The following is a 16,414-nucleotide window of genomic DNA, read 5'->3' as shown; positions in this document are numbered from 1 at the left end:
GGTGCTGCTTGGAAGGGGCCGCGTTCCGTTTCTGATTCACCGGAGCTGCCTTGCCGGCTCCATGGAACCTACGGGAAGAGATGGTGACCCCACCACGCTGCACCGGAAGTCGTCACACCGCCTCTCATCCCCGCGAACATGTCACTTGGCTATCGCTTGATTAATAATTCATTAAATATACTTAAACCATAAACACAGAATCAATAATCATGTTCACTTGATTTTAGGCTAAAAAAAACCGATCCTTTCAACTGACTTCCGGGTTTTAAGCGAAGCCGGAAGTGGCGAACAGGGAAGCATCTTGCACCGTGCAGGAACAGGAGGCAGACAAGTTAACACAGGTTAGCTAATGTCAACACACTCCTGACGTACAGCCTGTTAGCTTAGCTTAGCCTGTTGCTAACCGTATAGTAACACTCCTGCTGCACTTGTCAACATTTTGCACGTCACACTTTTATCTTTTGTTGCTTTTGAGTTAAAAACGACTTTTATCCAGGATGCAGGTGCAGAGAGTCGTTCTCAACTCACGTCCAGGTGGGAAGCTTTGTCAACTTCTCATTTCTTAACAGAGTTTCGAGATGTTTGTTGTCTGCGTGTGTGTGATTGCTTCTTATTTACGTGAAGGTAAGAATGGGGTGCCAGGTCCTGAGAACTTCCGGCTGGAGGAGTCCAGTTTGGCGCCTGACCTGCAGGAGGGGGAGGTCCTGGTCCGGACGCTTTACCTTTCAGTCGACCCCTACATGGTAAACATGCAGTCAGGAGGGATTCACCTCATATCAGTGGGTTTAGAGTCTGAACTATCATGACATCTGAAGTTAGACAACTCAATCCACAGCATGTAGTCAACCAGCCCTCCTGAGTCATGATAACAAGGTTAAAGAAAGTTGATAGTTCACCCCAAAAATTCAAATTCACTCATTATCCCTTCCCGGGTTCAGCCCTATGTTCCCACATTTCTAAGGATTTTTTTTTCACTGACAATTTTGAAAATTAGGCCCTATGTTCCCTCAGCCCTATGTTCCCACAGACCTATGTTCCCAGATTTATTTTGAAAAATTTGTCCTGATGTTCCCACAGCCCTATGTTCCCACATTTCTAGATTTTTCTGAAAATTAGGGTTAGGGTTAGCGGTGTTGAGCTAAAGAGAGGGTTAGGGTTAGCAGTGTTGAGCTCAAGAGAGGTTTAGGGTTAGGGTTAGGGTTAGCGGTGTTGAGCTCAAGAGAGGTTTAGGGTTAGGGTTAGGGTTAGCGGTGTTGAGCTCAAGAGAGGTTTAGGGTTAGGGTTAGCGGTGTTGAGCTCAAGAGAGGGTTAGGTTTAGGGTTAGGTTTAGGTTTAGGGTTAGGGTTAGGGTTAGCGGTGTTGAGGGTTAGGGTTAGGGTTAGGGCTAGGGTTAGGGTTAGGGTTAGGGTTAGGGTTAGGGCTGTGGGATCATAGGGCTGTGTAAGCATAGACACGCTCCCCAATCCCCACCAAGCCGATGGAGGTGGTGGATGAAGGGTTTGAGTCCACAAGCCACTTTTGGAGTTCCAGGGGTAAACAGTGTTGCAGCCAAATCAGATACAATTGAAGTAACTGGCAACTTCTTCAAAGTAAAAAACAACAAAAAGAAAATACCTAACATGCCTCCATACTGCTCCTGTGAAGTGTCCTCCAAGTGTCTGGAAGCCCCGGCATTCAAATTCGACTCGAAACACCGTGTTTTACACCATGTATCAGTCTAAATATCGACTACCGGAAGTAGAACTAGTAAGAACTGGCGATGCTTCCATGCACCAATGGGCGAGAGCTTTTTTTAGATTAGATTAGATTCAACTTTATTGTCATTGCACAGTACAAGTACATATACAACGAAATGCAGTTTAGCATCTAACCAGAAGTGCAAAAAAAAGGCAGTAAAAGTGCAGAGTATTGTGCATATTAAAGTGTAAATGTAAATAAATAAGATCTGTACAGTAGAAATATATATATATGGAATATTGCAGTATTAACAGGAATTGTAAGATATAAGGACGATGAATACACTATGAGCAGGATAAAAATATAAATATATATAAATATGAATACAGTATAGGCGGGGTTATACAGTAGTAAAAAAAAAAAGAAAGTCTGGTGGCTCTAGACAAGGATCACAGAGGACATTAAGGCTAAAATCATGGTTTCACCCTCCGCTACATTGGCATACTTGTAGGTAGATAATGAGTGAATTGTCTTTTTTGGGTGAACTATCCCTCCAACAGTGTCAAAGGCTCAAGCATAAAAAACAACATTCCCCATCTCCAGGACTCTCTATCTTCCTGTCTTCTCCCTCACAGCGCTGCAGGATGAACGAGGACACCGGGGCTGAATACCTGACTCCATGGCAGCTGTCTGCCTGTGCGGATGGCGTGGGCATCGGCGTGGTGGAGTCCAGCCGCTGCAGCTCTTACTCTGTGGGAGATGTGGTCACCTCGTTCAACTGGCTGTGGCAGACCCACGCAGTGATGAAAGGAAGCGTCTTACAGAAGGTGCGGCACATACCTGTTACAGCAGTGGCTTATTTTCCACAGTGACAGGTAGACTGGGTTCTTATGTGGGGTTAAATATGAATCTGTTATGTAAGGTTTAAAGGTTCAGCGTGTAGAATTTAGTGACATCTAGTGGTGAGGTTGTATTTTGCAGCTGAATACCCCTGACCTCACCCTCCCATACAAACCTCAGGGAGAACCTGTGGTAACCCTCAGTTGTCCTAAAACTCCAAAGATATTAAGTTTGTCAAGTTTGGACGACTGTACTAAAAAAACATGGCGGCCTCCATAGAGAGGACTCTCTCCCGATATAATTATTAAGTATTTAAATATAAAAGGGGCCATTCTAGGGTAAAGAAAACAACAATTTGCACAATGTAGATGATAAGTGAAAACATTATTAGGCATATTTTATATTACATTTCTGCCATTAGATCCCTTTTACCTCAATATTACACACAGGACCTTTTAAAGCACGCTGCATATGACATGGACGCTGTGTTACATTAGTCAATACAATCTTCTCTCTACTGCAGGTTGATCCCCAGTTGGCTGACGGGCACTTATCCTACTTGTTGGGTGCGGTCGGCCTCACAGGCCTCACTGCCCTGCTGGGTGTGAGGGAGAAGGGTCACGTCACCAAAGGGGCCAATCAGACCATGGTGGTCAGTGGGGCTGCTGGGGCCTGTGGCTCCATAGCTGGACAGGTAAATACACAGGGTTCGTACGGTCATGGCAAACCTGGAAAAGTCATGACATTTTAAAATGTGTTTTTCCAGGCCTGGAAAAGTCATGGAAAAAAATAATCTCCCAAAAGTTTTGGAGAAGTCATGGCAATGTGTTATATTCATATTTTCATGTCGTTCATTTACGCTTTAAATGTTTTAAATAATTCATATGCTTTTAAAGAAATATGCTAAAAATATAAGCAGGCATACTTGGGTTTGTGTAATTTAAGGTATACTGTATGCCTTGGAATTCTCATTGTTAGTTTGAATACTACATTTTGTCACTTTTTCGCGTATACACCGAGATTTTTCACAAAATGTTCGGTCATGGAAATTTGGTTTAAAGTTATTGAAAAGTCATGGAAATCCATTGGTCAAAATGTGTATGAACCCTGAATACAGCAAACCCTGGATTTTGGTATCATTTGATAACATAAACACAGCTTGGATTCCAGAAGAAATCACATGAGGCTGCTTTTGTCACTGCCTCCTGCAGATTGGCCGGCTGGACGGCTGTGTGAGGGTTGTGGGGATCTGTGGATCTGAAGAGAAGTGCAGTGCTTTACTGGATCTGGGCTTCTCCGCTGCCATAAACTATCGAGAGGATGATGTACCGGCCCGACTGAAGGAGTGCTGTCCTGATGGAGTAGATGTTTACTTTGACAATGTGGGAGGTCCCATCAGCGATACTGTCATTTCACAGGTACTGTTCATCATGTTTTTCTTGCGTTATTTATTTTGATCCCCGATGGAGTTTCCCTACATTTACAAAAATGAAATGTGGTGGCTTGTGGATTCTGCAGCACTTATTCCTAATTAAGATACATTTATTTATCCCACACACATGCACAGGCACACTCATGCAAGGGGAAATTAAACCTCTGCTTTTAACCCATCTGGTGCAGGACACACAGAGCAGTGGGCAGCCATGTACGGCGCCCAGGGAGCAGATGTTAGGGGAGTAAGGTGCCTTGCTCAGGGGCACTAGACAGGGTAGGGAGAATCCTCTTGGATTTTTGGACAGATCAATCCAGGTTCGTCTTTTTGTTGTTTCTCCGTGGAGTCGAACCAGAGACCTTTTCTGCCCATAGTCCAAGTTTCTGCCACTAGTCCACCGCCTCTCCAAGAAAAAAAATCTACACCAGTGAGTGTTTTCTTCCTCAGTGAATCCGACAAGTTGACCTCCGCCTCTCTCTTCCTCAGATGAACAGCGGCAGCCATGTGATCCTGTGTGGGCAGATCTCTCAGTACAACAAGGATGTGCCGTATCCTCCACCTTTGAGCGAGGAGACACGGGAAACTCTGCAAAGCAAGAGCATCACCAGAGAGAGATTCATGGTGCTTCAGTACATGAGCCAAGCAGAAGCTGCCCTCTGTGAACTCAGCCAGTGTATTAAATCAGGCCAGATCAAGGTAAGGAGGAAATGGTGTCAATGTGTGTTTTCCTCTTCCCTGATTGTGGTTTTGTATAATTTTGTACTTTCATCCTGCAGGTGCTAGAAACTGTGGTGGATGGCATTGAAAACATGGGAGGTATGTGAGTTAAATTCTGGAATTTATCCACTATTTGATGATTCTTGCTTCTTTGTTGACTTTACAGTTACAGAGTTGATTTTGTTCTATTTTCTTGCAGATGCATTTTGCTCTATGATGAAAGGGGGAAACATTGGCAAACAAATTATAAAGATATCAGAGTGAGGATAATCACCACAGTTCCCGGTAGCTACTACTCTCTCCAGACACCTCGAGAAATGAACCCATTAAGGTAATGAGCTCAAGTAAGACATTGCATCGCTTTGCAGATGCCAGTTGATTGCAATTACAAACCAGAAATGAAAAAAATCACATAACGTTCTCTCTTTATGATCTTGTGAAAAGTAAAATTAAAAAAGTGTTTGAAAACCTGATAAGTATTGAGTATTACAACTTTTTTAATTATATTTTCAGAAGTCAGGGCCACAGTAAAAAATAAACAAAGATTAGATATTTGCTTATAATATTAATCTACGTGTTACACATTTTAAATTGCAGTAATACGAAATTATTTTAAAAGATCATCACCCAAAATAAACGTTACTGAACCATAAAGAGACATCATCAGACGTTGTCCTATTTGGAGAACAAGTGACAAAAGGCAATAAGGTTATATCTAGTGGAGAAATAACTGTTTTGACTGTTTATTAGCACTACTGTAATTAAATGTGTCGTACATATAGTACTGTCAAACTACTGTCTGTTGGTACCAGGGTTGGTATGTGTGAACTACTGTGTAATGGGGTATCATGATCTGGTTTTACTTACAATTGCTAGCTGGCTAATATAAACATTGTTCCTGTGCAACTGGAAACGCCATCAACCCGAGGTCTGAGGTGTAAAGGAACAAGACCTTTTCAGCGCGCTACGCAGCTGGAGCTAACGAGCTACATAAAACTACATAAGCTTCTTGCTGCAGTTTATGCTTTGAATTGTTCATATACTAGTGTAATACCACTATAGCATTACTGTGTGTTTTGGCCGACAAGCAAATAACAAGTATTAGATGGCTAGCACCACATCCAGCATTGCCATTGGTCTTCATTGTTATGTCCTTGATATTATTTGATTCAAACTTAAGATTTTTCATATCACACAAACTGTAAATAAACCGTGGGACTTTAATTTTGTTCTCTTTGACATTCTGTACATTTGGTTCAAGTCTCATTTCTCAAAATTAAACAAAGCAGCATTTGCTAATTTTGTTTGCATTAGCTTGCCGGCTAAAGTACTTTAACCAGAGTGTGAGTTTAAACTGCAATAATATTATGTTTACTTTAAATAATATATTATAAATATTTTCTTTTGATTCATAGATATTTTTTAACTGCATTTGTCAGTGTGGGGGGCGCCTGTGTAAAAGTAAACAAAGCACATGATTTACTGTAATGAACATTTTTATTCCACAGCACTATAAACCATTAACAAAATAAAAGTTGTGGCTGGCTGAAAGTTCAGTGGTCACGAGAAGAAATAATATTTGGCCGGTGGGGGGGGGGAATCATCGTCTTCATATTCGTATGCATAAGTAGTTGAACATAAGAGGGGGATGTGGAATAAGTGAACACCAGTACATTGTTTTTACAGTGTATTCCTTCTCAGACATGTCATGATGTCTGTTTTTTGTTAATTGGATGCACAGTACAAAACAATCACCACCAGATTTATATTAAACTATAATCAGTGAGTGATTTTCTGCAAAAAGAAAAAAATAATCATGCAGAATTTGGGGATGGAAGTGAAATGCAGCCCAGTAATAAATCATTACCCTCTTGATCCATTCTATACTGCCTCCTTGTTGACAGGTCCCAGAGCTTGAGAGAGATACTGAGCGTTGCTAAGAGACAACATCTCCAATAACAAGTCAATACATTTAAAACATCAGTCTTCATCCTGGAATTAAACACTTAGTGGTGCTCCTGTACAAACGTGTAAGACCTGTCGATGCAGAGGAATGAAGTTATTAAACCACTGCCAGCACGATTGCACATAAATCTATTTTTCTCAGTGCCTGGCAGGTGTTTTAATATTAGAGCGCATGTCTTCTAACAGCACTGAGGAACGATTCTGTACCGACACTGGGTATGGATGAGGAAAATATACGAGAATCTGACGCCGCTGGAACATTCCCTCCATGAAAGGACTTGATAAATAAAGTATTCTCCCATTTTCTGTACATTTTTAGACCAGTTAGTTCTTGTGGAATTGAGGCGCCTGCCACTACTGGGTACTGGACTGAATTAGTGTGACACAAACCCAGTTTAAGGCTCTCGCACCTTCACAAAAAAGGGATCAACATTCGCTCGTGCATCTTCCTGCCCACACTCGGCAGGAGGGAGGTGAAAAATAACCATTTCCAGTGCAGTTTTATAACATGAGAAAAAAATTATCTAAAGAAATCCCACAATACAAGTTTTTTTTTGCCACCACACATCTTGATTTTTAAGTTCACTGAGCTACTATGGAGTATAAAAAACATTGTCCTGAAATACTAGCGGGGCCGGCCTATTGTTCAAGTGCTCACATTCCTGAGAAACAAACAGCTGCTTTCTGTAGTCACGTTTGAAGGAGCATGGGGAGTCAGGCCGGCGTCTCTGTGTCGAGAGTGAAAAGTGGCATCGAAGTGTTCGATATGAATATTCCAGAGCGAATATTACGAAGTTTTACATTGGCAGTTGTGTGCAAGTGGAATTCATGTAAGTTTAAAAACACGATGACAGATCAGCGACAGTACTCGACCCATTTATAATTTCCCTTATGTCATTTCCTGTAATTAAATGTAGAATAAACTTGAGAATCTGGTCGTCTAGGTTGCAACATCCTCATTTCCACCGAAGTTACTACCACTTCCCATCAGCCCGTGGGACATTAGGGAAAGCTTAAAGTATATAAAGTGAGGCATACACCTTTTATTATCCACTTGATTTGTTTGTCGGGAGGTAAACACAGGGATTGGTTTGGCACATGCAGCTTTCATTAGCGAATGAAAACGGCTTTCAGGGGAGAGAATAAAAAGGTGAAATCTTTCTTATTCATCCTTTGGCAGTGGTGAGGTGGCATTCAGCCAAGGCAACACTTCCAAAAAGTGCTAAAGCTCCAGTTAGTGAGTCAGCTTTAACCACAGCAGGACACAGCTCGTACACTGTCAACTGCAGGATTCATCGGACTAGTCCTCGAATAGGGTATTTAATTCTTATCCAGGGTACTTTTATTGGAATGAATATGGACAGAAATGTGCTCACCGGTGCTTTACAATAACATGCATATCAAGTAAATACAATCTAGAAACAGGGTAGTGAGTGGTGTACTGGGAGGATGCTATGGAAGGAGAGAAAGAAAGGAAGAGGCTGTCGTGTGGGGGGGAAATTGAGGCTTCAGGGTGGATAGAGACTGGAAAATATATCTGTGAGTCAGGCTCAATGGAGATAGTGGTGGTGGCGGTGGTACAGTGCAATTACTGTCAAGAGGAAGAGACGTTCTTGCTATTGTCACGAGTGAAAGGGGCGGGGCCTGTCCAGGCGCGGTACACCAATAGCATACTGAGCCCGAACGCCCACACGCGGACAGGAGACAGGAAAAAGGCCATGAGGCCGTAGGTCTCAAGGAGGAAGTAGCAGGAGTGGGCCTGCCAGGTGAGCAGCAGCAGCATGAAGAGGTGGATCACCAGACTCCGCCAGCGGCAGCCCGGCCGCAGGAAGTGGGATCGGAAGGTGTTGCCGCGGGAACGGTGGTGGAGGCTCCAGCAGAGGTAAGAGGTGAGCGGCATGTTAAAGAACAGCACCTGGAAATTAGTTCAGTTAAATGTGATTAGTGCAGTTTCTCGGTCTGTAAAATTAAATGAAGCACTGACAAATGGCGAAGAGCAAGAAGAAAAACGTCTAGATTCTAGTAGGCCAAATGAAGATTAATATGATAATCTGCCATAATCAAAACAAAGTTATACATGTCAATGTAAAAGGTTTGTGCAGAATTTAGGAGATAAGATGAAGCTACATGATGTTAAAGGCTGCAGTTAAATATAGTTGTACAAATGGAGACATCACTGAGACGTAGAGCAAACTAGTGAAGCCTCTAACATTTGTCATGAGCTAATCTTCTGCTGATTATTCTTTCTATAATATTAGATTTTTAAATATTTAATACAATTACCTTGTTTTGTCCTATTTAAACCCAAAACCCAAAGACAGGGTTTACTCTCAGATAAGACAAATAAAAGCAACACATCTCATAATTGCTATTGCGACCAAAACATTTTTACTAGAGATAATTTATTGATCAAGGTAGCTGCTGATTTTCAACTAGCTACTTCAGCTGTGAGGAGGTTTGGGTTGAAAATGTACTTTTCTTACTTGAAACACTCCAATAACATAACTGAGGCTGCCCTCCAGGAAGTATCCGTCGATGAAAACCCCAAAGGAGAAGCAGGCGCCAATATGGCCGTCTATCAATTCTCCTACGAACCACGGACCTGTGGGCGGGGGGGGGGGGGGAACAGCACAGACCATTATGAACATGGTTGAGTCACGTGATACAAGAACAAACACAGGACTAGCAGGTGTTTCAGTTAAATATTAACACATTTTTTATAGATTTTAGATGCAATATTATATTGGAAGTAGAGGCATGTTCAGCCTGAGGTATAAGAAGAGCAGTGGACCCACCTATGGCTGTACACAGGTTGAACAGCAGCAGAGAGTAGTAGAAAGAGTCCATTTTACTGACCAGATGCAGAGACATACAAGCTTGAGACGTCAAACCTGAAGATGAAGAAGAAAAAACAAATATGTATGATTTATAGCACAGACTGTAATGTCAGTGTAACTGCACTTTACTTGCCTACAATTCAAATGGCATCATCAGAATCAGAATCAGAATTCTTTTATTTGCCAGGTATGTTTGCACATATAGGAAATTGACTGTGTGTCATTGGTGCACTGAACATAAAACAACAATATATGTAAAAAAAAAAAACAACAATATATAAGAAATAGAATAAAATAAAATAAAATAGAATAAAGTATATACATATGATATATTTATTAGGGCTGGGCAAGTTAACTCGTTTCAATGGAGTTAACTCGTGCTGAGTTAACTCAATTAATTATTTTATCTCGCATTCACTCAGGTTTGATTATTTATTGTTTTATTGTGAAAGTCAGGCTTTTATTTTGTGAAAGTCTGTTGCTGACTGCTGCAGAACAGGAAAAAAGAAAATAATTGGAGGATAAACAATCGAGTTAACTCATCACTTGAGTTACAACGAGTTAACTTGACCAGCCCTAATATTTATATAATCTTACCTCTTCTCTTGCCAGAGGGAACACTGAGGAACCTGAAGGCCAGCAGCACACCGACATTCAGCAGCATTATGAATATGAAGGCTGCTCGGGCCAGGATGTAGTGGTCTGTGAGGAGGATGAAGGACTGCACAAAACCAAAGCTGGGAGTCAGGTCTTCCTCCAGAGTGAAGTGCTGCTCCCGCTCGGTCGTCCGGCCGGCCGAGTCCTGACTCACGGCACGCACACAAAGTGATGAGAAAAGAAGAAAATGCAAATTCAGGTCAGAGGACATTAAAATCTGCAGAAGGTATCGATACTGAGAAGAGTTTGAAAAGCAGCTAAAAGCTCAGACAGCAGTTCTTACACAGCTACTAATGAATCATAATTTAACTCGGGGCAAAGAAAACTTCCAAAACTAATCAAGACCAATTAAATGTGTTCCCAACTCTTGTGGCTTTAAGCAGAAGATAAGTGAAAGCAGTGCTGACCTCCACTTTCACTCGGATGGTGTGCAGTCCAGTGAGGTAGAGAGATGGATCCCACAGGAGCACATACAGAGGTCCTCCAGCAGAGCTACATTTCCCCAGAGGTTCCCCATCCACGCTCACATGCACCGCTGTGATGGAAGCCTCCGAGAAGGCCAAGATCCTGAGGAAGACAAAGACAATGAATGATTTAATGTAGGAAAATAGCCTGAGGCGGTTTCACAGTGTTCACTCGATTCACAGTGGAACAACTATTGTGATGGAATCCACAACGATTGTCTTTAATACTGACTTTTTGCATCATAATAAAAGATACTACAGATATTTAAAGGAAGCTAAATTCTTTAATTTTGATTCAAGAACCAGGACAAATTCCTTAGAAATGGCCACAATGTTTACAGATGCTTTGTTTCCTCATGTTAACAAGCATTTTAAAAGATTTATAGAGCCAGATCTTACTAACTAACCTAACACTCTGACACATGACACTGGAATCTGTTGCCAATGTTTGTGATCACAGGCAAAGGATCTGTTTAAACATGTGTACATAACATCAGAGAAATCAGATATTGCACAACCATGTACAGCGGCGCCAGTGGAGGCGTTTATGGTTCTGATAACAGTGAACAGGCACCTGATGTGTGTGGATCTTCGGATCCGACCGAGCGGCTCCACCCCTGGATGCAGGTACTGAGCGTCCTTGGGGTTGGTGATGAGCACCGCAGGCCACTGCTCGAACTTCAAGTCAGAGAAACTCAGCAGGTCGTGGTCGAAGGCCAGGACCCTGTACCTGGAGACACAGGCGGGAGGAGAGGAGTTCACTTCACCGCAGAGGAAGAGAGGTAATGAACATGGAGTTGAGAATATTTTGGGATCACGTCGTGTTGCAGACCTGCGGTTGTCCATCCAGTCGCCCAGCTCCAGCTCCAGGGTTCCCTGAGGGTGTCGGCTGTGCAGGACCGGCATCAGGCCGCCCAGCGTGTGCAGGTGGCCGCAGAGATATGCAACTGCAGACCTTAAAACACAAGGAGTCCAAATGTAAAAACTAAAAATGATATGATAATATGCCAATGACTGCTTCTTACATTTTTAATTAAAATTCCTTTCTAGGATTCAGTGATAGAAGTTCAGCTTTAAATATTTCTCCCACCCAGTTTCTAAAGACCGGTTTAACATCCAGGATTTTCCTACCTCATTACGTCCCGGACTCCCGGCGACGGGGAGACGACAGTGGAAGTGGTGTAGTGGCCAAACCAGATCGACTGGTTGCTTTCCAGACTCTCAACTCTGAACGTGTCCAGCAAGTCCATCTGAGTCTGTCATACAAAAGAGACATGTATCTATAATAGTTTCATTTACATTCAATTCCTACTGCGTGTGCATCCTTTGTTTATAACTTTGAAGAAGACAGTGAATACACGTTTACTTCCACCAAGGAAGTTATGTTTTCATCAGGGTTTTGTTAGCAAGCAGGATTATACACAAACTACTGTTATTCTTCTCGGAGGTTAACATTCTACTGAGAGACATTCTAATTTAAAATGTACATTAATAGCACTGTCTACCATTTATTTCATTCATCTATGGGTATGCTGTATATGCTGTAGTACTGTAACTGTGAGTTCATTGTGATAGTACAACCTTCTATTTGCTAATTCTTTTCAATATTTAAAATTTGGATTTACTTATTCAGCAGCCTCATTTACTGAGATGAATATGGCGTTAAATTATTGAAATCGCCTTATGATTAATAAATTCCAGAACCAGTGTTTGCACAAATTGAGTAAAGAGAGAGGTTGCTGGACAGGAATACCTGGTTGAGAATCCCGAAGAAGTTGTACGGTCTCTTGGGTCCCGGAGTCAGGGTGGCATCCGCGCACACGAAGGAGTAGTTGCCGAAGGGAGTTTTGTGAACATAGTGGAAAGAGCCGACTTTCTGATTAGCCGAGTATTTCCTAGATGAAAAATGGAGAAAAGCCAACATGAGCAACAAACAGTGCTGTTCAGCAGCCTGGGCCGGAGCCAGCAGCTCCAACCAGGAGCACAGAGCAGAGACCATTTAATGCTTTTTTAAATAAATAAATTAGGCTTCTCGCAGGGGACAGACTTTGTCTCATGAAGGACGACAACAAGGGAGTTAAAAGATCAATCAGCGTTAACAGAAAAACAGCCGTGGCACATGAAAACACAATTCGTGTCAAAAAAAGACGACGAGAGTCCGTTTGTTCGTGTAGATTCTGATTCTATTTCGGGCGTCAGGAACACTGACGATAAACTAGGTCTGCTCCTAGTGTTTCGTGTTTCACAGCCATTGAAGTGTGACGAGCTTCACACTCTGAAGACATGCAGGAGGGAGCTCTAAGTGGACGTACATCAGGCATTCGCTGCGGTGTTGCTGGCTTCTCATACTGACCGGTAATAGTTGTTGACGCTGTCCAGAGACATGATGTTGAAGGCATCTGTCAGGAGAAATGAAATGATGGTGAGATTAGGGAGCGTACAGAGACCACAGTGGCCAGGACATCTAAAGAAGACACACACCTTTAACAGAGGCATTAGATTCCCTCGTGATACAGGAGGATATCGAACAATATCTGTTTAATATAGAATCCGGGAACTGAACTGAGGGGTCACACATAAACAACTAACAGCAGAACATATCTGTCAAGAGACACTCCACATCCAGTAACTAGCTGTCTGCATTTTAACAGTTCCAATGGATGGGAGAGGAGATATCTTGTTTCACATCTAATAGCTTAGAGATCCAATAACAGAGAAATAGGCAGTGAGGAGGAGAGGAGGAGGAGGAGAGGGGTTGGGGGGTCGACTTCCTGTAAGATGCTAGAATGAACCACAGTTTATGGATTCTTCTGGAAAAATCTTAACTCAAAGATTAGAGCACAACTGATATTGTTTTTTGGGGTGGTGGAGGCATTAAATGAAACAATCAAATGTATCGAAAATTGTGTCTTTTTTTAACGAGGGTATAAGGGTGATTTCCTGTCTTCAGTAGAGGAAGGTACATCGTGTTCGATGTCGTAAACGAAACTAGAACTGAAACTCTCTCTCTCTCTCCTCTCGGTCTTTTGCCAAATAGCTTGTTCACCCATTTCCATCACTGCCAATGGGAGCATATTAAAACCCATGTTTACTGCAGTGAGCGCAAAGCCCATTGTGACCATTCCCATTGCAGACATGAGCCAGATGTTAGCAGTGGGAAAGGGGCTTCACATGCAAATCTATTCTGCATTGTTTATTCTGTCAAATAAAGGTTTTTGAATATAAGGAAACTTAAACTCTGATCCCAAAATATCTGTGAAAGGCTCATATCGGCTGATTCTACTCGGCCGGGCTCCATCTGACAGTCATACTCTAACACTTAGAGAGTAATGATGCTGCGGTTAATCACCGTGATTTCCCCGGATGTCTATCCACCGCGTGCGCTCCATCACCCGGGACCTCTTCAGGATGTTGTGGTAGGCCTGCCACTCCACCTCGTGCTGCAGGGAGCCCACCTTGCTCTCCGTCTTAGCGTCCGTCAGGTCCCCTGTGGAGACAAGGGGGGGGAAAGTGTGTGAGACATCTTCAGGGACACACACCCGGTCACACACATACACAGGAGGACAGGCCGAGGGTGGGACAGCACCTGTTGCCAGCACCAGATCCGGCTGGATCACTTCCACGGTGTCGGTGCAGAACTTCTCAAAGTCCGGAATGCGCCTCGGGTCGTGGAACCGGCTGATGTGGATGTCAGACACCTGGAACATGGGGGGAGAAAGTGAGATTAACACTAAAAAGGCTTGTGCTTGGGATTGAGAGGGAAATAGGTCGAAGGTGCAAAGTCCAAACACAACTTCCTGTTTGGCTGAACTTCATGTTTATCCAACAGTGACTCAAATCTCTCAGAGGTCAAGCTCCACATGACAACACAGCAGATCATCTACAGAGGTGTAGAATGAAATGAGATAATAAACAGCTGCTGGAGATGTTGGATGAGGTCTGATGAGGTTCCATGAGGTCTGATGAGGCTCGATGAGGTTTGATGAGGCTTGACGAGGTTTGATGAGGCTCGATGAGGTTTGATGAGGTTTGATGAGGTTTGATGAGGTTTGAGGAGTCTTGAAGAGGCTCGATGAGGTTTGATGAGATCTGATGAGGTCTGATGAGGATCGATGAGGCTCGATGAGGTTCGATGAGGTTTGATGAGATTTGATGAGGCTCGATGAGGTTTGATGAGGTCTGATGAGTCTTGATGAGGTTTGATGAGGCTCGATGAGACTGGTTAGGACCGAACCGGGCTAGCTAGTGGATCAAACACAACTTCCTGTGTGGCTGAACTTCATGTTTATCCAGCAGTGACTCAAATCTGTCAGAGGTCAAGCTCCACATGACAACATAGCAGATCATCTACAGAGGTTTAGAATGAAATGAGATAATAAACAGCTGCTGGAGATGTCTGTTGAGGTCTGATGAGGTTTGATGAGGTTTAATGAGGCAGGTTAGAACCGAACCGAGCTAGCTTCTGGATCAAACTCAACAACCCACCTGTAAGAACCAGAAGATCCCGTCCAGCTCGCCGCCAGGAAACGGAGGAGAGCTGCCCTTGGACCCGACTCCTGGACCCGGGTGCTGGACGCTCCTCTTCGGGTGCCAGGCCGTGTCGTAGCTGTCCAGCACCCAGGAGGTGAAGCAGGCCAGGGCCAGTCCGAGGACCACCAGGACCCCGAACAGCTTCAGCATCCTCCCGGAGGGGCGAGGGAGGCGGGCTAGCTGCCACCGGCTGCCCCGGGGACACACAGGGGGAGACAGGGGGAGAGATGGATAAGAAATAAAGAAGCTAGCTACCGGTGGGTGAGGACCGGGGACAGGGGAGAGGACAGGGGGACAGGATGGTTAGATCAGGCTGCCGGTGACTACACACAGAGCCGCGGCGGTTCGCCTCATGGCAGAGGAGCTACGACTCAGACCGGGTCCGGCGCTGCCATCGCGGCCGCAGGGGATGCATGGAGGAGCGGGTTAGCTCCGAGGCTAGCTCCGGGGCTAGCTACCGACCACAGCTACCGACCACAGCTACCGACCACAGCTACCAGTAACACCAGTAACACCAGCAACACACCGACACTGACACTGACACTGACAGGAACCGACCGGCTGCAGGAGGGAGACGTCACGGTGAGAGAGAGAGAGAGAGTGTGAGAAGAGAAAGAGGTCTCACTCTGACACGTTTTACCGAGCACCGCAGACCAGAGCGAGTGTTACTGGTCACCTGTCAGTGTGTGACACGTGGCCAGTACTGGTACTACAGCCACTGCAGTTTGTTCTCATGTCACAGCTGCTTATCACGACAATGTCATTCTACACATTATATGTTATTATATGTTGACGTTATTACACATGTATGACTTCTGTTTTCGCCAGCATGAATATATATAGCATTTAATACTCATATTGATTTTGTATACATTAACTACATATACAGACACTATTTCCAAAGGGAAAAATATTACGTACATATTCTATATTTGTATTTAATGTCTTTTCTCTTGTCTACTCTGCTGCTTTATCTTATCTTATATTATAAATTATCTTATTTTATCTTATTTTATCTTATCTGATCTTATTTAATCTTATCTTATTTATCTTGTCTTATCTGATCTTACACTCAGTTAGCAGTTTATTACGATTAAATAATAACACAACACTAAGTCGATCTGACACAACAACACTGCATTAAATCCTCAATTATTGAAGGTTTCTATTCTCTTGTCTATTCTGCTTCTTTATGTTATGTTATGTTATGTTATGTTATGTTATGTTATGTTATGTTATGTTATGTTATCTTATCTTACACTCAGTTAGCAGTTTGTCACGATCAAATAATAACA

The 16,414-nt window shown here is 43.2% G+C and overlaps 2 protein-coding genes across 2 annotated transcripts; one reads left to right on the top strand and one right to left on the bottom strand.

Annotated features, from left to right (window-relative positions):
- The first annotated feature begins 319 nt into the window (after window positions 1–319).
- On the top strand, window positions 320–5,890 carry ptgr2 (prostaglandin reductase 2). Its single transcript, XM_061082248.1, has 8 exons — window positions 320–534; window positions 625–743; window positions 2,313–2,504; window positions 3,041–3,211; window positions 3,729–3,935; window positions 4,436–4,645; window positions 4,726–4,765; window positions 4,866–5,890. The coding sequence occupies exons 1-8, from the start codon at window positions 498–500 to the stop codon at window positions 4,928–4,930; spliced, it is 1,041 nt and encodes a 346-aa protein (XP_060938231.1). The 5' UTR covers window positions 320–497; the 3' UTR covers window positions 4,931–5,890.
- A 254-nt stretch (window positions 5,891–6,144) lies between these two features.
- On the bottom strand, window positions 6,145–15,758 carry tmem62 (transmembrane protein 62). The gene is made up of 13 exons (XM_061082247.1): window positions 15,075–15,758; window positions 14,176–14,287; window positions 13,939–14,076; window positions 12,943–12,988; window positions 12,343–12,484; window positions 11,721–11,845; window positions 11,422–11,544; window positions 11,164–11,319; window positions 10,533–10,692; window positions 10,066–10,270; window positions 9,427–9,522; window positions 9,115–9,233; window positions 6,145–8,546 (listed from the first exon to the last, which is right to left on the bottom strand). The coding sequence occupies exons 1-13, from the start codon at window positions 15,267–15,269 to the stop codon at window positions 8,226–8,228; spliced, it is 1,938 nt and encodes a 645-aa protein (XP_060938230.1). The 5' UTR covers window positions 15,270–15,758; the 3' UTR covers window positions 6,145–8,225.
- Window positions 15,759–16,414: the final 656 nt, after the last annotated feature.

Source organism: Limanda limanda, chromosome 12, assembly GCF_963576545.1.
Source record: "Limanda limanda chromosome 12, fLimLim1.1, whole genome shotgun sequence".
NCBI classification, from domain to species: Eukaryota; Metazoa; Chordata; class Actinopteri; order Pleuronectiformes; family Pleuronectidae; genus Limanda; species Limanda limanda.
Note: the sequence above shows the minus strand (reverse complement) of the source record. Positions and strands in the feature narration are given on the sequence as shown.

Coding starts and splice junctions, on each gene's coding strand:
- tmem62 (XM_061082247.1), bottom strand. CDS start 15,269: ATGCTGAAGCTGTTCGGGGTCCTGGTGGTCCTCGGACTGGCCCTGGCC. Junction 11,320..11,421: donor GACTGGATGGACAACCGCAG/GTCTGCAACACG, acceptor CTGTGTCTCCAG/GTACAGGGTCCTGGCCTTCG. Junction 8,547..9,114: donor ATGTTATTGGAGTGTTTCAA/GTAAGAAAAGTA, acceptor ACTAATTTCCAG/GTGCTGTTCTTTAACATGCC.
- ptgr2 (XM_061082248.1), top strand. CDS start 498: ATGCAGGTGCAGAGAGTCGTTCTCAACTCACGTCCAG. Junction 2,505..3,040: donor AAGGAAGCGTCTTACAGAAG/GTGCGGCACATA, acceptor TCTCTACTGCAG/GTTGATCCCCAGTTGGCTGA. Junction 3,212..3,728: donor GTGGCTCCATAGCTGGACAG/GTAAATACACAG, acceptor TGCCTCCTGCAG/ATTGGCCGGCTGGACGGCTG.